The 24053-nt window shown below is 45.4% G+C and overlaps 1 protein-coding gene across 1 annotated transcript in view; it reads right to left on the minus strand.

Moving 5' to 3' along the window:
* DNER (delta/notch like EGF repeat containing) overlaps positions 1 to 7271 on the minus strand; it is a 383785-nt gene extending 376514 nt beyond the window's left edge. The window contains exon 1 of the mRNA XM_055574473.1: positions 7017 to 7271. Within this exon, the coding sequence (XP_055430448.1) occupies positions 7017 to 7271 (255 nt within the window). The remainder of the gene's footprint in view (positions 1 to 7016) is intronic.
* Positions 7272 to 24053: the final 16782 nt, after the last annotated feature.

Consider the following 24053-nt stretch of genomic DNA (forward strand, 5'->3'; position numbering starts at 1 on the left):
TTTCATATTTTCTATATCTTCCCTTTCTTGGGTAGTATATGGAAGATATACTTAACAGTTTCCTATATTAATACACTTCACTTTGCTTAAAAATTAAGGATGCTGTGGGAGAGACACTGATACAGCCTTAGGGTTGGACCCTAGAGCCTGGCTACAAACACTGTGGAAGGACTTGGCAAGGGAGACCAGGACCAGTCTTTAGCTCAGTCAAATAAAAATGGAAAAGTAAATTCTTTTCACCAACATTTACGAAAATAGTCAGTCAACCTCTCCCTTTGTCATGGGCCAGATAAATATTTTCAGCCTTGTAATCCATCTTGTTTGTTGCAACTACTCCACTCCGCTGTACTTAAACAAATGGACAGTACTCAAACAAATGGGCGTGGCTGTGTTCCACAAAGCCTGACGGATACTGAAAATTGAATTTTGTATCATTTTCATGCATCCCCAAACCTTATTCTTATTTTTGTTTCCAATCATTTTAAAATGGTAAAACCATTCTTGGCGGGGAGCCTGTCTGCTGTATGATGCCTGGTGCTCCTGGAGTCCTGAGGCCGGCAGTCCTGTCTGGGGTCCTGCTCTGCCCTCACTCACCCTGGGGAGCATCAGTGGCCGACTTAGAGAAGCCCCTCTTCTTAAAGACAACTGCACTCCGACTCACACTGTGATTGTTGACCAAAGATAGGTCAGTGTTCAGATGAAGCAATGAATGGTTCCATAAAAGACTAGGTGGCCTGCACATGCTCAGGCCACATCGTTCTCTGTCGTTTGGCACCTGCCTGGTAAGGGGGCTACAGAGGACAAACTAACAAAAGTCAATGCAGCAGGGAGTCAGCACCAAAATCGGAGCTTTCTAGTATCCGATATATCACAACCAAAGAAAAGAATCTCTACTGGTGGAATTTTAGTCTTTTGGGAAATCAGGGCCAGTCACTGGGCTGGATACTTTTCTAATCCACAACAAATTTCAAGGTTGGCATCGGGATCCCATTTTCACAGAAGAGAAAATCAAGCTGCAGAAAAACGAATTACTTATCCGAGGACCTTCAGAGTCCACCCTAGGTCTGATTCCCTCGCCTGGACTCAACAATCCAGCACATGCCAGCTTCATGAAGACTTCAAGTCCACTTTAAGATGCAAAATCTTTGCCATTGGAGGAAAGCATAAGCCAGAAATTCCAGGCCATTTGAAGCTAGGTGCTTTTGGATGAGAAGGTCCAAGAGCAGGTTGGAATTTGTACTCTTTTTCTCTGCCACATGCCACATGCAGGGCAGGCTGTGGGGGAGATGTCCAGAGTCTAGAGGGGGCTTCTCAACCCTGGTCCTACAGTAGAATTACTTGGAAGACATTTTAAAATCCCAGGTGCCCAGACCCTACCAATTAAATCAGAACCTGGGGGTGGGAGTAGAGGGACCCAGGCACTCATTGATGTTAAAGCTCCCAGGTAACTCTATCATGCAGCCAGGGTTGAACACCAGTGTAAATAAAGAACGAAGGAGGAAATATAAAGAAATTCTTGGGACTTCCCTGGCAGTCCAGTGGTTAAGACTTCGCCTTCCAATGCAGGGGGTGCAGGTTTGATTCCTGGTTGGGGAACTAAGATCCAACATTTCTCGTGGCCAAAAAAATCAAAATAAAAAGCAGAAACAATATTGTAACAAATTCAATAAACACTATAAAAATGGCTCACATTGAAAAAACAGATAAAATTTCTCTTTTAAAAAAGCTTTAAAAAAAATTCTATCCACAAACTTTACTGTGCTGTTGGACTTTCTGTCTGGGGGGCAAATTTTGGACGTTCCTGCCTCTGGGTTAGGCAGCACTGACCGCAGCCGTCTCCTGAATCAGTAAGAAGATCTAAAAATATAACTCAGCCGTTCCGTTTTCTGACTCAAATACCCTTCAGCTTCAGATAGGTTTTCTTTCCTGTTTGATGCCTGAAATGAGGGCATAAACAAAAGCACTTTGGATGATACTGTGTCACATGAGACGCTTAAGCAAAGAAGCTAAAGACAGAAATGCATCTTTGTCAGGTGGCCAAGCTGAGAAAAATGATATTTCCTAAGAATGCACCAGATAGACCAAATAAGAAATCACTCCATTTTCATAATGCCAAGAAAAACAACTGTTTCTTTCCTTTCTTAAAATCGCTCAAAGGATTTAGATGAGCTTTATCTGTTTGTTTCAAAAGAAAACTTGAAGTCACTGAGACTTTTCTGAGAAACTGTCTCTTTCATAATAAAAAGAACCAAACATTTATCAAAATTTCAGCACAATGAATTTTTTCATTTTAAAAACTGAGGTTGTAGTATAACTCATTCTATTAGGGAGAAAAAGTTGTCTGTTGCCTGAAGGGGAACAATCACAGACACCGAATAGACTAGTGTAATCTTATTATATATGAGAAACATATAATCTTTCTCCTAGCAGTATACCTTGTATTTATGCAACATTTTACTTTTTTTCTCAAAAAATTTTGAAATAATTCTCCCATACATCTTTATATTTATTGAAAAAAATTCACAATTTCCCATTTATTAACTGCACCTTTTCTAAAAAAGAAAATAAGATAAGCATTGCTAGCCCATTTTGGAGATATGAACACTGAACTTCAGAAATGTTGAATTTCTCTCACAAGTTCACAAAACATGAATACCTGTAGAAAAGCCAGAGGAAGGAGCGATGTCTCTTGACAGCTAACACAGAACATTTTGTACAATCCCAATGTGAACTGGTGTGTGTGCATGCATGTGTGTGAATGTGTGCAAAAAGTTCAGTAGAGAAGGCTGATGCTGTGCAAAGTGCTAGAATCCCTTGTTGTTGTTTGTTAGCAAACTTCAATCAAAAATTCATCAGAAGCAGAACCATTGTTTCAAGTTAGGGTGTTTAATCAAAGAGAGGATTATAGAATCAGCTTAATGGGTAAAACTCCATAAAAAGCAGCTCCAAAAACCCCTTTTTCCTCCAAGGGGAGAAACTGACACATTTTCATTTTAATCCCAAAGGGTAAGATTCCCAGAGAACATGACAAGAAAAAACAAACAGGTGTCTGCCTGTTTGAATATTTGACAAAGAATCATTTCATGAAAATAAAAAAGCTTTCCAAACAAAATAACACAACTTTAATCCTTACATGTGATGGAAGGCTTAATGGAAGGGAGGCATTCCTGTACCACTCACCGAAAAGAAAATTTGGCCCAGCAGCTGCCACCTCTGATACCTGCCTGCTTCCCCAAATGAACCAGGAAGGCAAAAACAGCAGCTTCAGTCTTTTTTGTTTTAATTTGAAGTCTGAAGTTTTTTTCAAATCCATCAGAAATACTTAGGTGTCTTTTATGTGGTATCCATATGCTTTCACGATAGCAAAAAATAACTTCAGCCAGGCAGGACCTATGATTCTAACTCTGCAGGAAGGTCCTGCTTGGTAGGCAGCACAAGGAGAATTTTCTATGTCTTTATCAGTCCTGAAGCTTTTCATTCCAGCTGGGCACAGCCATCTGAACTGTGTTTCAGAGCAAAACAGGGTGTTTTAGAGTAAAGCCGGACTCAGAAATCACTCCATCCCCTCTTCACTGAAAAGACTCAAAGAGGTTATGGTGCTAATTTAAGGTCACATAGCTAAAAATAACAGGGACAGGACCAGACTTTCATCTTAGCATCCTTCAGACTCTACAGCTCTATTAATAACATCAAGCCAGCCACCTGGTTCAAATCCTACACTGACTAGCAGGGTGACCTTGGGGCAGTCATTTAATTTTTCTGTACTTCATTTAAATAATGGGGATGGTTCCAGCACCCAGCTCACAGGACACTAGGAGAACTCGGGAGCTATATCTGTAAAGCCCCTGGAATAGCACTGTCACATAGCAAGTACTCGAGAAAAGAGTTAGTAATTGTCATCATCGTCACCACGTCTCTGTAGGTTAGATTTCCATATACATCCTCAGAATCCATTGAATCCTTAGGATTTCATACTTTTCAGTCTGTTCTAACACTTTAAAATAGATGTATCTTAAGATGTATCACAAGTCTGGACAGGGGCTTGCATGGCTTGAACCTCTAGCCAGTACCAATGGAAAGAGCACCTAGGCCATCTTATCAGCTTGCCTCCACGTGGGCAGAAGGGAAAGAGGGACAGATGACACTAGACAGGTGTCAGCAATCAAATATCAAAAAACAGAATCAGACCATTCATCACCAACCCTGTGAGGCAGATCCCATCCTCAAAGATGAGGAACCTGAGACGTGGCTTAGATCGCCTGTAACAGCAGGTTCAATGGGGGCGGCTCAGCTTCAAACCCACAGATCCTCCTTCACATTATTCACACCACTTCCCAGAGCCTGGGTACTTCCGTCACCAGCTGATACCAGAAGCACTGCCTGGAGCCATGGCCTTGCCCGAAAATCAGCCAAGTGACCACACAGAAGCTGAAGACAGCCTTACTCCATTTTAAGCCCAATTAGTGGTTCATGGCTTTCTTAACCTTGCAACACATACCCAAAATAGAAGGAGGGGGAGGAGGGAGAGGACAAGAGAAAGAAAGGAAGGAAGGAAGGAAGGGAGGGAGGGAGGAGGCAGGGAGGAAGGGAACCTCAGAGTTAGGTTCAGTGTTTCCATTGCTGACATTATTGTCTCTGTAGCTGGGGGAGGGGTAACACTTGCTGTCTAAAGAATTCTCTTCACGTACAGGTAGAATTCCATATTCAATTTATCCAGCAAGCATGCCGTTCTGTTTCAGCAACCATTCGGTTTGCAATGGCTAACATCCATTTCCCTTATCTGTAATTGAGTATGTGTAAGGGGCTTTTTCCTCTGTTTAACTTCTCTATTCAGATTGCCTTTTTCCCCCTCAACAGAAAATGAGTCTCGAGTGTTACTGCAAGATAATGAAAGATTAAGTTAGAATTAACAGGAATCAATTTGTTATGGGTTTATAAGACTCCGAATCATCTCAGTTAAGTTCTTCTGGGTAACCAAGTCAGATCAGGTTTCAAATTTGCTAAGCTTTCCTGTTAGAATTACAGTAACTCCAGCTCTCTTCAACTCAGAACTCTGGACACCCAGTACAGCTTCTCCTCACATTCACACAGTTAAGAACTTCTCAGATCAGGGCTAGAGATCTGACTGTTTTGACCAGTTGTTCTGCAATATTTGTGCATCAGGTCATGACTCGTCTCTGAATAAACGCAGTCTTATGTCAAACCCCCACTTTAGGACAAAAAATATTTATGCTTCTCTGTGAATCACCTTTAGGAAGAACTAAAGAGGTTTTTCTCTCTTTTGAAGATTTCTTATATTTTTAGAGTTACCAAAAGAATAAATCCCAGAGTTGGGTTAAATTCCCTATGTTCAGTCTTTCCTCCCATATATTTAAACTGATGTGCACTCTAACCTACCTTCTCCTGTGCGTCGCTACTACACTCTGAGTCCAAATCAACTATTTCTTTCAAGGACAGATTTCAGACATGGAAATGTGAGAGTGGTTTGATGGAAGCAATTAGGCAACTCATTTCTCCAGTAAACACCATGCACATCATCAATCAACAGGGGAGATCAGTGAACAGGATTTCGTCCTAATGGCTCATATGGCTCCAACTGGCATCTCCCCAGAGAGTCCTCATTCCCCAAATTTACTCCCAGGTTCATTCACACATTCATCATTATCCCCTCTTCATCCTTATCCTCATCTCATCAGCTCATTGGAACCAGCTAACAAAGAGGAGCACAAAACTGAAAAGAATAGGGTCAGCTTGACCCTATTTGCTACTATCCAGAAAAAAAAAAAAAATTCTAGAAAATAGCAAAAGTTGTCTGTCAGGGTCAAGCTTCTCAGTCCTATTTACCTCTATCTAAAAAATATTAAAGCCTAACCCACCCTATCCTATCAAATCACATCAAACCACACGTGGCCTCTTCACCACAGGAATAAAAGTGCATCTAAGCATTCTCAAAGTAACTCTTGGGGCATTCTCTCAGCTTTACATGAAATACACTCCTCCCCTCCAAATGGAGGGAAGAAAGCATTTGATCTCAACAGTGTTCCATGTTCACTTGGTTTAACTTCATCATTTCAGATAAATCCACTCTTTGCCCCTACCTTAGAACCAAGACTTGGGGTTTTTCTACCTGCACACCCAGGGCTGCCAAGTCACCTACTGAAAACGTTGGTGTGAATAGGTCAGTAGGTTTCACCGAGCTTTTAACATTCTTTAAACCAGCCTCGTTTATTATCTGCCAAATTCTTCTCGAAATCCCAAACCCACAGGCAGTAGCTGGCCATCTCTCGTCCCTCCCCTGGCCCCACGGTTCCTCGAAGCTTCACTAAGCCTGGCTGCCTGCCCCAAACGTGCGCCTTCAGGAGCGTCGGCCGGGAAGGCTACGCACCAAGCCCCACTTGCCACGTCCCCTCGAATGTTTCCTAGGGCTCCAGCACTTCCTCCTGAGCTCAGAAAGGTCTGGCCGCGGGGAGGCAGCTGACCCTCTCGGTCTCCAGCTGCCTTGTCAGAGCCCTCAAGGGAATTGGAAAGGAAAGAAAATGCCCGACCACCGGGCACGGAGCCCGCGAGTCCCTGTCGCTCTTACAGCTCACCCTCGGGTCCAGCGGGACAAAGAGCAGGGGTCACCTGGACATGAACATCCCGCCAGGGACGCTCGCAGGCTGGCCCTTCTTTGCAGCTAGGGCGGGCACCAAGACCCGGCTCTAGCGGAGGGTGGCTCGGCCCGGGTCGAGAGGGGCACGCCACTTGGCGGCTCACGGTCGTGCCAGAAGTATGAGGGCCAAGGTAGCCACCAGGCCCTGGAACGGCGCGCCCGAGAGCCCCGAGCTGGCACGGCCGGTGAACCAGGGTAGGCAGAGAAGAGACGCTTCCGAGGTCGGCCAGGGGTCCGCGTCCACGCGAGCCAAGAGGCCACTTCCATCGCCCACCCCGAAAAGGGAGAAGCTTGGGTCAGGCCCCTGGAGCCCCGCACTGGACAGCGCGCAGTGGCCAGCGCCGCGCCCGCCGCGTCCACTCACCTGGCAGTTGGTGCCAGAGACCCCGGCGGGGCAGGTGCAGCTGTAGCCGGGCTCGCCGGCGGCGACCGGGGACTGAGGGTCGGGCGCAGGGAGCTGGGAGCACACACCCCCGTTCTGGCAGGGCTGCGCGCTGCATGGCCCCGGCACGGGCAGGGGCGCGGCGGGCACCGGGCTGGCCAGGCAGCCGCTGCGGGGCCCCGCGCCGAGTAGCAGCAGCAGCAGCAGGGCGGGTGCCGGGGCGCGGCGGGGCGGCATGGCCGACAGAGAGGGCGCGGGAGCGGGAGCTGGAGCTGGGGCGCGGCGGCGGCGCTGGCGGCGGGAGTGGTGGTGCTGGCGGCGAGAACACAGCTCGGTGGGGCCGGGCGCCTCCTGCAGATGCGGGATGAGAGGTTCCCGGGGCAACGGCGGGCGGGGCCTGTGGGCGGGGCCAGCGGGGGCGGGGCTCCGGGCGGGCAGGGGAGGGGAGGTGGGTACCCTTCCCCCCAAACCAGGAGTTGGGGCAGGCGGAGCAGAGAGGCCGACAGGGGGCCCCCAGCCACGAGGGGTGCGGTCAGAGTCGGAGGTGTGTCCAAAAGCGGCTTTAGGAGACAGCAGTGGTGATGCGGGACTGGCGGGGAGCTCCGAGGGGCTCGGGAAGAAAAGAGGGGTGGACGGGGTCAATGCCAACGCGGGGAGGACTTTACGGGCTTCCAGGTGCCGAGCAGCGCGCGCCCGCCGCGGGACGAGCAGCTGCTGGACTGGCCGCAGCCGCCCGCGGCCCCTCGGCGCGGAATCTGCGAGGCCGTAGCGGAGACCGGCCTTATCTCGTTCTCGGGGCTCCTTCCCCACTCCTCCGCCCGCCACAACACTTCTCCCGACACACACAGCCCTCCCCGCGCCGCCTCCCAACCCCGGCGCCCCGACAACCGCAGATCGGTGGGGCTGGCTAGGAAGTGAGTGACCTTGAGTTCTGCGCAGCGCTCCCCGGGGCCCCTGTCCTTGGTGCTGACCGAGAGCCTGCCCTTTGCCGAGGGCGGAGCCGGCCGCGCCTCTCGGAAATGTCTGACTGTGGCGTGGAAGAGCTGAAAGAGGCCTCGGAATCAGGGTGTCCAATCCTGCCGTTGAACCGAGGAGGAAACTGAGGCCCAGACGGGCTGGACTAGACCCTAGTGGGTCACTTGACTCCCAGCCCAGGACGCGGTCGGTTTTCTGAAAGAGCAGTTCAGAAGTGCAGGTTCGCGAAGGCCCTGCCAGGGTTTACTATAGAGCCCTGAGTAAAGGGAATGTTCCTCCCGACCTACTTGGGTAGGGGGTACGGAGAGGGGAAGGGGAGGCTCCTCTAAACATCCAAGTTAGGCTGACTCGTGCTTTTACCGCTGGGCGGTCAGGATCCGCCGAGGAGATGAAGCCCACCTTGTCTCCCCATCTGACCTTTCACAACCTCTGCTACGGATGGGCTCCCAGGAGCTAGTCACCTTGTCTTTAAGGTGGCCGTGTGAGAAAAGAAAATGGGACCCTCTGGGATTAACAGGATTGCCCGAACTGAATTAACAGTTCGGGCAAATTTTCTAGACCACACAAATAAAAGTTTTGCAAAAGCTGAGCCAGTAAGAAAGTAGAGATGACGCGTGAACCCAGCATGAAGGTTCCACAGATGAGCAGCCAGGGGCTGATAAAAGTCTCCAGTGAAAACAGGAGCCAAACTGCCCGGCCTCTCCCCACCTCGCTCAGACACAGGAGCAAGTGTCAGGCGGTTGTGCTTTAGAAGATGTCTAAAATCCATGTGGCCATTACAAACCAAGTCACTGAAACCCAGACTAATCTGCCTGCAGCTGGAGAATTCACACCTCCAAGTGGACCCAAACAGTTATTACATTTCCCTCACACCTGCTGTCTTTTAGCCCAGACCTCCTGTTTAAAAAAAAAAAAAAAAAAAAAAATCTTAATTTTGTGCCGCACCAGCACCCTCTGCTGGTCCTCCTCTCATCATTCAGGTGTTTCTGTGCGGGGGGAGTGTCGCATTCTTTGCTGAAACTCTTACCTTAAATTCTGGAATAATGAACTAGTGCTGCTCATTCCTTTCCATCAACACACACACACACACACACAATTAGGTGTAAGGTTGTGAGCTAATTAAAATCACACTTTAGTTTGCTATATTTTTGCCTAACCAACTCTCTTGGGGGTGAATTTCATATCACTTTGAACTATGAAAGACGTAACTGGTTTTATTTTCTGGATGCTGATTTCTGAATTTTCAAGCTAACACTGAACTTTTATAAAAATATATTCTCTCTGTCTTTATCTTTAAAATGCATATTATGAAAGAGACAGTACAAGACCATTTTTATCCAAGTTAAAAAAGACTAAATTCAGCCCTCTTGATTGTAAGAGGAACTATGCAGTTATTTCTGGACAGTAGAACATGGTATTATGTGCCCTGGCTGCAAAACATCCACACACTAAATACCACGCCAGTGTTCACTCTTATTACTGCTGTTGTCACTCTTGGAGAAATGGGTCTTTTCTTTGGTTCTGAAGGTTGATTTGGTGTTTGGCTGACAGTTTCCAACCATCTGCAAGACCTCCAAATACCTAACCAAAGAGCCCAACTAATATATTACTATGTCTTATTAACATAGTTATTAAAACAATGCTGGTTCTATGTTTAAACAAAAACTCAAAGTTCAATTATCCAGACCTTTGGTTCATATTATTCCAAACTTAAAAACATCTAATCTTCTCACTAACTCACCTTATTTCCTTTTTTGATAGAGATCCTACTTTAATAAGTCAAAGGTAAAATACCCAAATAACATGTCTGGATTTCAGCAAACCATGTGATAGAATTTCTCAAGATCCCCTCATGGAGAATGTGGGTTTGAAACCATTGAACAATTGTAGTCTGAACATACTAGTCAGCAAATCACTACCAGGCTAGAGGAAGTTTTTAGGGAAATGCCATAGACTCTCAAAATTTGGCAACGAATACAATTCATATCAGAATCAAGATATAAAAATATTTCAACCAGTTAAAATACTGAGCTAAAATAAAGAAAAAGGAATATTAATGAATGTGTGTTTGGCCTTAACTGCTATTTGCCAATACTTTTACCTCTATTCCTTCCAAGAACTTCTTTGTAGGGTTGTACTTTTCAGACCTCTTGCAGTTAGGTGTAATCACATGACTTGTCTTGGCCAATGAAATGTGAGGGGAAATAGCACACACCACTTCCAGGCGGAAGCCTTTAAAATCCAGTGGAAATTCTTTGGCATCCTGTGGTTGAGACTTGGTGCTTCTCCTTCAGGGGATCCAGGTTCAATCTCTGATAAGGGAACTAAGATCCTACAAACTGCCATGTGGCCAAAACTAAAATAAAATCCAGTGCATGACTCGTGACCATGGTGACCCTTAAGATTCTGAAAGTTGGAGACTGTGTCCCTTAGCAGGGGCGAACATGGTAAAGCAATGGGAACCTGCAATAGACATCGTGGTGTAAGACATAAGCCATTGTAGTGTTAAGCCCCTACGTCCCAGTGATGTTAAATAACTCCAGACCACACACAAGAAAATGTCAAGGCAGGACAAGTCGGGCCATGCAGCTCAACCAACTATCTTCAGTGTGATCTTTTGCAAGATAAAAGGCTGGATCCAGTTATGGATTCCAAAGTCTCTGAATTTGATGGAACAGAGACATTTTTGAGAAACAATTTGGCTCATTTCTTTTCATGGATCTACTCCAGAGTGATAGCTCAACTCAATATACTTTAGATGTTACAAAAATGTTACAAACCAATGCACGCATGATTCTTTTTATTTTTTGCCTTTTGTCACAACAGGAGAAACACATCTTCCCAGGCCAGCCCAGGTTCCTAGGCAGCCATTTGGGGATCACTTGCCTCAATGAGAACAACTCTCATTGTAATAGTGAGGTTCCCAGGTTCTGAACTCCAGAGCATCCTGTGGGAATGCTGACCTGACATATGGTGTGATGGTCCATAGACTCAGACTCTTGTATTTAGAACAATCTGCAATGGTTACCTGGTATGACCTCCCAGGGTTTGAACTAAGGTCCAAGCAGGAACACTTATGTGGGGTGGTATAGCACCTTCAGCTCACCTGGAGCTCCACAGGCACTAACATACAGGCAGAGCTCATTTCATGAGTAAGTAAAGCCCTTTGCTTTACTGTGCCTCACAGATACTGCATTTTTTTTACAAATTGAAGGTTTGTTGCAACTCTGCTTCAAAAAAGTCAATTAGCATCATCATTTTTCTAACACATTTGCTCACTTCCTGTCCTTGTCACACTTTGGTAATTCTTGCAATATTTCAAACTTTTTCATCATTGTGTTTGTTATGGCAATCTGTGATCAGTGATCTTTGATGTTATTACTATGACTCACTGAAAGCTCAAATATTTAGAATTTTCTAGCAACAAAGTCGGAGAAGGCAATGGCACCCCACTCCAGTACTCTTGCCTGGAAAATCCCATGGACGGAGGAGCCTGGTGGGCTGCAGTCCATGGGATCGCTAAGAGTCAGACACGACTGAGCGACTTCACTTTCACTTTTCACTTTCATGCATTGGAGAAGGAAATGGCAACCCACTCCAGTGTTCTTGCCTGGAGAATCCCAGGGATGGTGGAGCCTGGTGGGCTGCCGTCTATGGGGTCGTACAGAGTCGCTGTGAAGCGACTGAAGTGACTTAGCAGCAGCAGCATAAACAAAGTATTTTTGATTAACGTATAGAGGTTTTTCTTAGTCATTATGCTATTATACACAACACACTACAGTATAGTGCAACCATAACCTTTATATGCACTGGGAAACCAAAAAATTCCTGTGACTTACCTTATTGTGATATTCACTTTATTGTGGTACTCTGAAATGGACCCTCAGTAGCTCCAAGGTGTGCCCACATGCATCTGTTAATGATTAAGCATTTACCGCCTCATTCAAGGAACCTAAGTTTTCTGCAGTCATCAGCAAGTTGGACCCTATGCCTCTCTCTGCACCAGAGTGGCCTGTAGATGGTGACGGCATTACTGCTGCCTCTTTCCACTTTCAGTTTCCCACTAAGGTTACACAGTACATTCTTGCCTCCTGGCAGAGGGTGGGCCTGGATGCTGGATTGAACCTGGAGTCAGCTTGAAATAAAAAGTCAGCCCCACAACCCACACAGGGGACACATTGCCTGGTGTCAATGTTCTGCCATAGAGAACAGCACCACTCTGCCTACTCCGACCAGAACAGTAGTATCAGGACCCACAGCGATGCCGAGCAAATTAGGCTCTTTGACCTTCAGATGCCACGTGATATGGAGACAGAAATACCTTTGCTGGAGGAGGTCAGTAAGAGGATGTGATGCTGATTGAGCAGAACAGGGCAATGGCTCCTTACTCCCTCGTATCCTTGAAGTGTATTTCCCCACATGCCCACAAGAAGCCACAAAGTCTCAAAGACAGAGACTTGAGAGAGGAACGTGCTGTTGAGATCATCTGGACCAAATACGAGATTGAACTGAGTTAAGGCCTCTGTGTCAACTTGGAAGATTCTAGTGGTGGGTGCACGGATCTACTTGGTCTTGCAGTGCCCAAGACAGGCCTCATATGTACCTCCTCTTGCTTATTAATGCTGCCATTGGCCAATCCAGAGTGGTCCGCCTCCACTCCTTTCTCTGCTTTGCCTTGCCCTCTGGGTTATAGGGCCAGTTCCACATTTCACCCAGGAAGTCCCTGATATTTTGAACCAATATTATACTTTATAAAGATGTTGGGAGAATTAAATGGGATGATAAGAGCCATTAATGTGGTCAGTTCAGTTCAGTCACTCCATCGTGTCCAATTCTTTGCGACCCTGTGGACTGCAGCATGCCAGACTTCCCTGTCCATCACCAACTTCTGTTAATATGGTACCATTAATATGGTAATGAGCATTAATATGAGTATATTTCACATATTATCTCTTTGAATCCTAATGCTAGCACAATGAGGTACAAACCAGGATTTGTGCCCAATTTTAAAAGGACAAAATTGAGGGGCAATGAGATTAAGTAAAAGATCTAAAGATTTCTGCCAAGGGGTGCAGCACATGAGTTGGGTGCTGATTGGGGCCAACTCTTCCTCATGGTTGTGTCCAGGTGGACAAGCTCAGCTTCTTCACTGACCAGTGCAAGCCTTTCAGAAAACCTGATGAGAAAGGCTCACTGCACTAGGACCAGAAAATTTAGAAAAAGATTTAAAGTCATACAACAAGTAGAGTGGCCAGGACTCACAGAGAGGATTCTGGCTGAAGAGCCTGTGCTTTGAAACTGCACTCTGCATCTGCTATATGAATTTCCTGCAATGCAGGTCTGATATAGGGTAGATACTGCCATATAAATATATATGTGCATGTGTGTGTGTGTGTGTGTGTGTGTATGCTGTGCTGTGCAAGTCACTCAGTCGTGTCCAACTCTGCGACCCCATGGACTATAGCCTGCCAGGCTCCTCTGTCTATGGAATTCTCCAGGCCAGAATACTGGAGTGGGTAGCTGTTCCCTTCTCCAAGGGATCTTTCCAACCCAGGGATCAAACCCAGGTCCCCCACATTGCAGGCAGATTTACTGTCTGAGCCACCTGGGAAGCCCATACACACACACACACAGACACACACACACACACACAGTATATGGGCTTCCCAGGTGGTGCAGTGGTAAAGAATACACCTTCCAATGCAGGAGATTCAAGAGATGCGGGTTCGATCCCTGGGTCAGGAAGATCCCCTGGAGGAAGAAATGGCAACCCATTCCAGTATTCCTGACTGAGAAATCCTATGGACAGAGGAGCCCGATGGGCCACAGTCCATGGGGTTGCAAACAGTCAGACATGACTGAGTGACTGAGCACACAAACAAATATATATGGTATATATGTATGTACACATGTATATATGTGTGCATCTGTGATGTGTGTGCATCATATCTCTATATCATGCATGTTTCCTATATGGATGTGCATGCATGCTAAGTCACTTCAGTAGTGTCTGACTCTGTGGCCCCATAGACTGTAGCCCAGCGGGTTCCTCCATCCATGGGATTCTCAAGGCAAGAACACTGGTGTGGGTTTCCATTGCCTCTTCCAGGGGATCTTCCCAACCCAGGGAACAAACCCACATCTTTTTTTTTTTTTAACTTTACAATATTGTATTGGTTTTGCCATATATCGAAATGAATCCGCCACAGGTTTACATGTGTTCCCCATCCTGAACCCTCCTCCCTCCTCCCTCCCCATACCATCCCTCTGGGTCGTCCCAATGCACCAGCCCCAAGCATCCAGTATCGTGCATAGAACCTGGACTGGCGACTTGTTTCATATATGATATTATACATGTTTCAATGCCATTCTCCCGAATCATCCCACCCTTTCCCTCTCCCACAGAGTCCAAAAGACTGTTCTATACATCAGTGTCTCTTTTGCTGTCTCGTACACAGGGTTATTGTTACCATCTTTCTAAATTCCATATATATGCGTTAGTATACTGTATTGGTGTTTTTCTTTCTGGCTTACTTCACTCTGTATAATAGGCTTCAGTTTCATCCACCTCATTAGAACTGATTCAAATGTATTCTTTTTAATGGCTGAGTAATACTCCATTGTGTATATGTACCATAGCTTTCTTATCCATTCATCTGCTGATGGACATCTAGGTTGCTTCCATGTCCTGGCTATTATAAACAGTGCTGCGATGAACATTGGGGTACACATGTCTCTTTCCCTTCTGGTTTCCTCAGTGTGTATGCCCAGCAGTGGGATTTCTGGATCATAAGGCTGCTGCTGCTGCTGCTAAGTCGCTTCAGTCATGTCCAACTCTGTGCGACCCCAGAGACGGCAGCCCACCAGGCTCCCCCGTCCCTGGGATTCTCCAGGCAAGAACACTGGAGTAGGTTACCATTTCCTTCTCCAGGATCATAAGGCAGTTCTATTAAAACCCACGTCTTTTAAGTCTCCTTCATTGGCAGGTGAGTTCTTTACCGCTATCACCACCTGGAAAGCGCTCATGTATGGATATTCGATGTGTATTATGTATGCGATGTCATGTGTCTGTGATGTATGTACTATATGTATGTATCATGTATATGTATGAGTGAACATGTAATGTGTGCACAGTGATGGCTGGGCTTTGATTATTGTTGGTGGAGGCTCTGAAGGATTAGTTTTGTTGCTCACTTGCTTTCCTTGTAAGATGCACTGCTGCTCCTGCCTTGCAGAGTCATGGGATGTGAAAATGGGATGGGACATTGACCATTTTCTCTAAGGAGTAAGAGGAGACACTGAGGAAATGAACCACTGCTCCAGACTGGGCAGCGCAGAGCCCGAGTGAGACCCCAGTCCTCTGAGTTCCACAGCATATGTTCTTGCAGTAAGGCTCCTTCTGCCTTTCCTCCACTCTCAGTATTTCCTGCTTAAATGTGTGAAAGCAAAAGTCTCTGGGTCATGTCTGACTCTTTTGTGACCCCGTGGACTGTAGCCTGCCAGGCTCCGCTGTCCTTGGGATTTCCCAGACAAGAATACTGGAGTGGGTTGCCATGTCTTTCTCTCGGGGATCTTCCCGATCCAGGGATCGAGCCTGGGTCTCCCACACTGTGGGACGACTCTTTACCTTTTGAGCCACCAGGGAAGCCCATTTAAGAGGTAGTCAAATCAAAAGGCAATGTAGAAATGTACTACTAACTACATGGGAGTTTTAAGTGCCTTTGAAGAGACTTCACAAAGGATAAATATGATTTGCATACATCCCAGTCATAAGTACCAGAACTACTTCTTACTCTTTTAATTAGTAGTACCCTTTTTGTAATTAGTCATTGAAGTGTTTTAACATATGTGCTATGTGCTTAGTCCCTCAGTCGTGTCCGACTCTTTGTTACCCCATGGACGGTAGCCCACCAGGCTCCTCTGTCCATGGGGATTCTCTAGGCAAGAATAGGGGAGTGGGTTGCCATGCCCTTCTCCAGCGGATCTTCCCAACCCAGAGATCAAACCCAGGTCTTGCATATTACAGGCAGATTCTTTACCGTCTGAGCCACCAGAGAAGCCCATTTTAGCATATATATCCAGGTTATTTCACTCTGAATTATGAATGAACAATTCCTAAATGCCATGTTTAAGATATGCTCACATTTACTTTCTTCCCACTAGACGTGTCCTGATTTGAATTAAACCACTATTCTAGCAGCTGTTTAAAACAGTTTTAATTTCTTTTACATTATTACTCTAATATTGAGTTGATCTAGGGCAAGTTTAAATGAGAAGTCTTGAGTAAAAACACAGCAAGGAAGCATATCTTTCCTCTATAAATATTTCATAAAGCACTTCAACTACCACCAAATGGAAGTCAGATCTTTTCACAAAGACCCCTGAGAACATGAGAATTATGTTAAACTCAATAATTGCTTTTAGTTTCAACTTGCTGTTATTATGACAAATGTACTATACTGGAAGACAGGACTGTTTTCAAGAAGGAATCCACATCTACTGGCTTGAAAATCAGGAGGTTCAATTCCAAACCTCCCCTTTGCTCCTAAATTCACTCCAGGACCATGAAATAGAACACCATGATATAGCTCTAATGCATTGCCCCATGGCAATGCCCACATTGGCTTTGCTGACATAAAAAAACACTTCCTATTTTCAGTTCCATATGGAAGATTTTTTTCTTAATGACTTAAACAAATTAGGAGAAAATGTGTAGGATTCCCTGTTTTCCTCTCCATCATAAGACTCTATCAAACATTTTGATCTTTGAAAATCTAATAAGTGAAAAAAGAAATCTCAGTGTACTTTTCAAATGTATTTCTCATCAGGAATCAAACTTAACATCTTTTTGTATACTTCAGAGACAAGTGTATTTTCTTTTCTGTGAGCTGGTTATTCTGAGAACCAAAACCATCCACCTTCATACACAGCTTGAACCTGAGATGAAACAACCCCACACACATATACACACCCTACAATCGCAGTGTAGACTCCACAGGCTTCACTATTCCCTTGTCTTCCCTTGCACTGCTTTACTATTCCAGGACATGCCTTTCCAGGCAAAGAACTTGATTATCTATTACAGAAACTTCCTGAAAAATTCATCAATTCTTTAATAAAAACCACCAACACTTCAAGCTCTAAAACCCTTTGCCTCAAAATACTCGCCTTGCTGCTTCCACCTACCCAAATCCTGGTGTATCACAAGTCTTACTCAATCCCCACTAAGTCCCTCATTGAAAGATTTGCCTTAAATCAAACTTTAAATTTGCTGCAGAATCCAGCTTTTCCTCTCCCCCTCCAAGACCATTGCCAACACTTTGCAGTGCAGTAAACTCAGTCTCCGAGCCACTGCCTGTTGTGTTATTAGCTTCTTTGCATTTATTTGTAGGAGCTAGATCATGAAGCCAAGAGAAACCCAACTTGGCAGCGGGAACACAAACAAGAGGGAGCTAGAGAGAACCAGGATTGTGGACCACAATTTGGAGCTTGAATTTTTTTTTTTTTTCTTCCAGAGGGGAAGCCAAGGAATGATACAACTGAATTAACATCTTAAGAAGATCAGTGTGGATGGAGAGACTACCTGCCAAGGAGAGTAGACAGGGGATGGGCTTGTTGTTTGATTGTTGTTATTTAGCCGCTCAGCCGTGTCCAGCTCTTTTGCAACCCTATGGACTGTGGCCTGCCAGGCTCCTCTGCCCATAAGATTTCTCAGTCAGAAATACTGGAATGGGTTGCCATTTCCTTCTCCAGGAAGTCTTCTTGACCCATGGATTGAACCTGTGTCTCCTGCATTGGTAGGCAGATTCTTTACCACTGAGCCACCAGGGAAGCCCAAGGGGAAGCAGAAGAGGGCAGCTTAAACTAGGAGCATAGCAGTGGAGACGGAGAGAATAGTCAGATTTGGGATGTATTTGCAGCATGGATACACTGTGGATGCACTGGCCGGGGGTTGTGCTTGAGAAAGAGGAGTCAAAGATGACCTCCAGATGTGGGTCCTGAGTGAAGTGAAAGGTGCTCAGTCGTGTCCGACTCTTTGCGACCCCATGGACTGTACGGTCCATGGAATTCTCCGGCCAGAATACTGGAGTGGATAGCCTTTCCCTTCTCCAGGGGATCTTCCCAACCCAGGGACTGAACCCAGGTCTCCCACATTGCAGGTGGATTCTTTACCAGCTGAGCCACAAGGAAAGCTGGATAAATGGAGTTGCCATTTCCTGAGATGGTGAGCAGTCAGGGGAAGCAATGGGCGGGGTGATCGGGGGGTAGGGGTGTTGTGATGGAGGTAGAGAAGTAGATACTTCACTAGGGGGTGGTTGGGCCACCTTTACCAGCAGTGTTGAGTGACAAGTGCTGCTGCTGCTGCTAAGTCGCTTCAGTCGTGTCCAACTCTGTGTGACCCCATAGATGGCAGTCCACCAGGCTCACCCATCCCTGGGATTCTCCAGGCAAGAACACTGGAGTGGGTTGCCATTTCTTTCTCCAATGCATGAAAGTGAAAAGTGAAAGTGAAGCTGCTCAGTCATGTCCAACTCTTAGCGACCCCATGGACTGCAGCCTACCAGGCTCCTCCATCCATGGGAGTTTCCAGACAAGAGTAATGGAGTGGGGTGCCATTGCCTTCTCCAGACAGGTGATGGGGTTGAGCTAAATAAGGGCATAGCTAAAGGTTAATTTCTATCTCATGTCCCGTACATAAAGTGTTTATCTACTTCTGATTATTTTATCAGTAGAGATAAATTTGACCCTTGAATTACTATTTTAAGCCCACAAAATCATTTTATGAGGCCCACGTAGTACTTCCCTATCACGAATTTCCAAAAATAGTGCCAGGGTTCGGACTCCTGTCCTTACCCAGCAAGCCTCGTGCTCTTATCAAAAGCACAGTGTGTCCCTGTGCGTATCTGTTAGAAATCTTTTCAAAGACACTAATGAAATAAGAGGAGGTTGATTTGGGGGGAAAAAAAGGAATCTAGAAAATCTTAGGTTTAACTGCTCTCCAGGTAAAATCAGCAACTCAGAAGATGGCTTGTGCACATTCTGTGTTTGCTGACAATGCACAAGAGAAGGCAGATTTATTTTCTATGGAATCTAATTAAGTTACAAAGGAAAGCTAAGGGGTGGGTAAACGGCAGGAGTTTTTCTCTGGGAGTCCTGAGTGCTCCAGCTTTCCTGGCTGGCTGTCACTGCCTGGTCATCAGCTGAAGCAGTAGGTCCGCGTCACCATCAAGTCATCACAGCATCACGTGACCTTTTCTGTGTCAGGGGATAGAATGTATCCTGAGCATCCATCAAAGATGTGAATATTAAAGGACATTAGTATAACTGTGAGCCATACCAACTGTGATATTTTTCTCGAGATTAAACCAATTTGTTTAGATACAGATGTCACAGACCGATTAAAAACTACTCAGTAGCAAAGATTCTACTTGCTGCCGAGATGGCAATTAATAGGCACAGGCCAGACAACATTTATATGTGCGTGACAGCTCGTCAGAGGCACACAGCACACGCTCAGTCATTTTTCTGAATGTACAGATTAGCCCAAGGTGAGCCCGCCCACTCTTCTATGGAAAACTGCTCAAATGAATGCTCATAATTTCAGCTTTTACTACACTGCCTTATGAAATGCTCAGGATTTTGTATCATTGTCCTGGTTATCAATTATGATGAATTTTTAGAAATCCATTGTTTAGGAATGCTCACCACATAATCCAGGGTCCATGGGATATTTTTTAATTCCAGGAAAAAAGAAAACCACATTTTTTTCCTTGGTGCTGACTCATGCTTACATTCTGGGAATAAATCCCAAACGACCATGGATGGAACTAAATGCTTTCAAACTGTGGGGTCTGAGCAGGGCTCGGGGATGGTGGCTGGGGGCATCTTACTGGTTACAAGGTGCAGATCCATGAGTTAAAGGTGAGGCATCCAAGAGATAAAGATTCCAACCAAAAGGTCAGCTCATATATAACACAGGGAGTTCAACTCAGTGCTCTGTGACAACCTAGAGTGGTGATTATGGGATGTGGGGTGGAGGGAGGTTCAAGAGTCAGGGGACATATATATACTTATGGCTGATTTGTGTTGTTGTATTGTTAATGAAAGAATGTGTGGGTTCTGGCTGCTTGCCACTCAAAAGCCAATAAACAGGCCAGGTTGGTGGAAAGAAAAGTTTGCTTTATTTCAGATGCTGGCAACTGAAGCAGGGGGAGGGTGGCAGATGTTTGTCCAAAGGCCACTATTTCCCAGTGCCCTGCTCACCAACAAGCAGGGGGGTGAGAGCTTTTATAGACAGAGTCGGGGGGTGGGTGGTGTTACATGCAGAAACACCACAATCATCTCTAACAGTCATCTTCAAATTGGTCACCAGCAGTCTCATCAGCACTGAAAAATTGATCCTTTTGAACTGTGGTGTTACAGAAGACTCTTGAGAGTCCCTTGGATGGCAAGGAGATCCAACCAGTCAATCCTCAAGGAAATCAGTCCTGAATATTCATTGGAAGGACTGATGCTGAAGCTGGAACTCCAATACTTTGGCCACCTGATGCAAAGAACTGACTCACTGGAAAAGACCCTGATGCTGGCAAAGATTGAAGGCAGAAGGAGAAGGGGATGAGAGAGGATCAGATGGTTGGATGGCATCACCGACTCAATGGACATGAGTTTGAGCAAGCTCCGGGAGTTGGTGATGGAAAGGGAAGCCTGGCTTGCTGCAGTCCATGGGGTCAAAGAGTCGGACACGACTGAGCAGCTGAACTGAACTGAACTGAGTCTGATCAGCATCAGCTTGGCTGTTTTAGGTACAGTTAATCTTCATGTTCCAGGGTCCATTTGTTCCCATTTCTTTACTTCCAATTTTCAGAATTATGGAAGCTCATATCCTGGGTACAGTCTGGTCACCATGTAGTTAACTTCTCCACCTGGTGTTCTGGTATCTATAAGACAGCTCACAGTATATGGCTCAGAATGTTGTCCATAGCCCTTGAGAAAGAACTAAAGGTCCTTGACTGTGTTTAATAACTACATTATTATTATTTAGGAACTTCCCTGTAGATCATATGGTAAAGAACCTGCTTGCAATGCAGGAGACCCAGGTTCAATCCCTGGGTTGGGAAGATCCTCTGAAGAAGGGAATGGCAACCCACTCCAGTATTTTTGCCTGGAGAATTTCATGAACAGAGGAGCCTAGTGGGCTACAGCCCATAGGGTCGCACAGAGTTGGACATGCCCGAAGTGACTTAGCATGCACACATTAAAAATTAAAATTCCAACTGTAAAGCACAGTCTTGAAAAATAAGAGAATTCAGAAAAGGGGAATATTCCAAAGGCCAATAAATATGTGAAAAGCTGTTCATCTGCATTAGTCATCAGGGAAATGTAAATTAAAATAAAAAATATTACACATTCCACTGCTGCTGCTGCTAAGTCACTTCAGTTGTGTCCGACTCTGTGCGACCCCTAGACAGCAGCCCACCAGGCTCCCCTGTCCCTGGGATTCTCCAGGCATGAACACTGGAGTGGGTTGCCATTTCCTTCTCCAATGCATGAAAGTGAAAAGTGAAAAGTGAAAGTGAAGTCGCTCAGTTGTGTCCGCCTCTCAGCAACCCCATGGACTGCAGCCTTCTGCAGGCTCCTCTGCCCATGGAATGGCTAAAATTAAAAAGACTGACAATGACAAGTGTTGACAAGGATGCAGGGCAGTGAGGACTTGCAGACACTGCTGGGGGGATGTAAATTGGTACGACCACTTTGGACAACTTTTTAATGGTACTTGCTAACATCAAACACAGACATTCCCTGTGACTTGGCAATTTCACTCCACGATTTTACGCACATCCCACAGACATACAGATCAAAGGCTCCAAAAACCATGTTCATTGCAACTCTATTTGTAATAGCCCCAAACTGGAAAAAACTGAAGTGTCCATCTGGTAAATAAATGACCAAATTATGGTATATTCACTTCCTGAAATAAAAATGAACAAATTATAACTCCATGAAACAACATAGTTGAATCTCAGAAAATGTAGAACAAAATTAATACATAATGTTAAAAGTCAGGGGTTTCCCTGGTTGCCTAGTGGTTAAGCATCTGCCTTCCAATGCAGGGGACAGGGGTTCAGTCCCCGGTCAGGGAGGATTCCACACGCTACAGAGCAACTAAGCTGATGCACCACAACTACTGAGCCCCAGTGCCTAGAACCCGTGCTCCACAACAAGAGAAGCCATCGCAATGGGAAGCCCACACGCTGCAACTACAGAGTAGCCTGAGTGCCCCAAAGAAGACCCAGTGCAGCCAAAAATAAGTAAATAAATAAACCTTAAAAAAAAGTCAGGTTAAGGGTGTCTGGGTGTCTTCATAGGGAGGGAATAGCTGACAATGGGAGGAAGGAATATCAGCATTCTGGGGAGCTGGTGTTGCTTCCATTAAAAAAAAAATTATTTATTTTTAGTTATTTAGTTGCAACGGGTTTTCTTTGCGGCATGTGGGATCTAGTCCCCTGACCAGGGATCGAACCCAGGGATCAATCCCCTGCATTGGGAGCTCAGTGTCTTATCCAATGGACCATGAGGAAAGTCCCTGCAGCTTCCATTTTTATGTGGGTCGTGGTTACATATGTGAGAATTCATGGAGCTATGTCCCCTTATGATTTGTGTACTTCTCTGTGTGTTCATTTTACTTTGATAACAATTTTTTAAGTTTAAAAAAATTGGAGGGAAAACCTATAAAGGGCAGTTTCAGGGTCCTGTAGGAAAGCCCCAATGACCACACAGATTTTTCCCTATTTGTTGAACTGAGCCTTCCGACTTGACCACTAGATTTTTTCCTTTAAACTGTTTCTCTATGCAACATACATGAATTCAACAAATTGAGAATTGCCAGAATACAAAGTGAATACCATGGGTTTAAGAATTCACAACCTAAGGAGGCAGAACTGCTTTCTCATCCCATACTCTTCTGAATATTTTACATACACATCTTCTCTTTTGTTCTCTCAATAATGAAGTTTGTAAGTCAGTGGCAGAGCTCATACTCAAACTTAGTTCAGACGATCTGCAGAGCAGATATCTGCCTTGTACACCAGGCTCAGCTATGTGTCATGTATACTGTGGTAACTCCTGCTAACCCATAGCAGACATCAATAATCAATCATGATACTCTTCACTCCCAGGCTGTGATGTGGGACTCCCTGTCCTCCCATCACAGCTCCCTTGACAATCATTACAGAACAATGAAGATCAGCCCATGGAATGTCATTTCTCTGCTGTTCTTGATACTTTGTTACTTTGTCCCTCTTCATTTGAAAATATTCTTGGGAAGACTGGTCATTTGCCTCTGACCATGAATGGAGAATTTGAGAGTAAATGTGGACCAAAGAGCAGAGCAGAAAGCAGGCACTCAACACAGGTCAGGAGCTTTCAGGGGGTGCTGCAAGGTGGCTAAGGCCCTGCAGGAAATTTATCTAACCTACTATATTGCCTTAAGTAGAATTAGCCTTGGAAATAAAACATAGGCTGATAAATTAATCCTCCTGGAAATTAGGGGCCACTGAGAGAGTCGGAAGTCATCACTGTGAATTTCAGTTCCAATTATGTGCAAATACTCTGTGGTGTTAAAAACCCAACTCCTGATGTCAGCAAAACACCTGATCAGTTCTCAAGTGAGAGGATATGATCTCAGGTGCCCTTGGCCTGCAACAGCTTGGAGCAGGGCTTCGGACCAGAGACTGAGGCTGGTTCGTGGCTGTGAAAGCACCAGATCCTAGCCACTAGACCAGCGGTCAGTGACAAGGGCCCTGGCCCTTCAGCTTTGCAGAAAAGAATTTCCACCAAGACAGAAAATAATGAAGCAAGTAAAGTGTTTATTAGGAGGAAAAGAGTACAGTACTTGTAGATAGACACACGGGCAGACTCAGAGGGAGAGTCCCTAAGTTGCTAAGTCTTACCCTCAAGGTAGTTTGAACAACTTTTATGGAGTATTTCTTCTGGGCTTACAGGGCATTCCTTTGGCCAATCATCATGATTTGCCTGGTTCACAGT

Source organism: Bubalus kerabau, chromosome 3 (genome assembly GCF_029407905.1).
Source record: "Bubalus kerabau isolate K-KA32 ecotype Philippines breed swamp buffalo chromosome 3, PCC_UOA_SB_1v2, whole genome shotgun sequence".
Classification (NCBI taxonomy): Eukaryota; Metazoa; Chordata; class Mammalia; order Artiodactyla; family Bovidae; genus Bubalus; species Bubalus kerabau.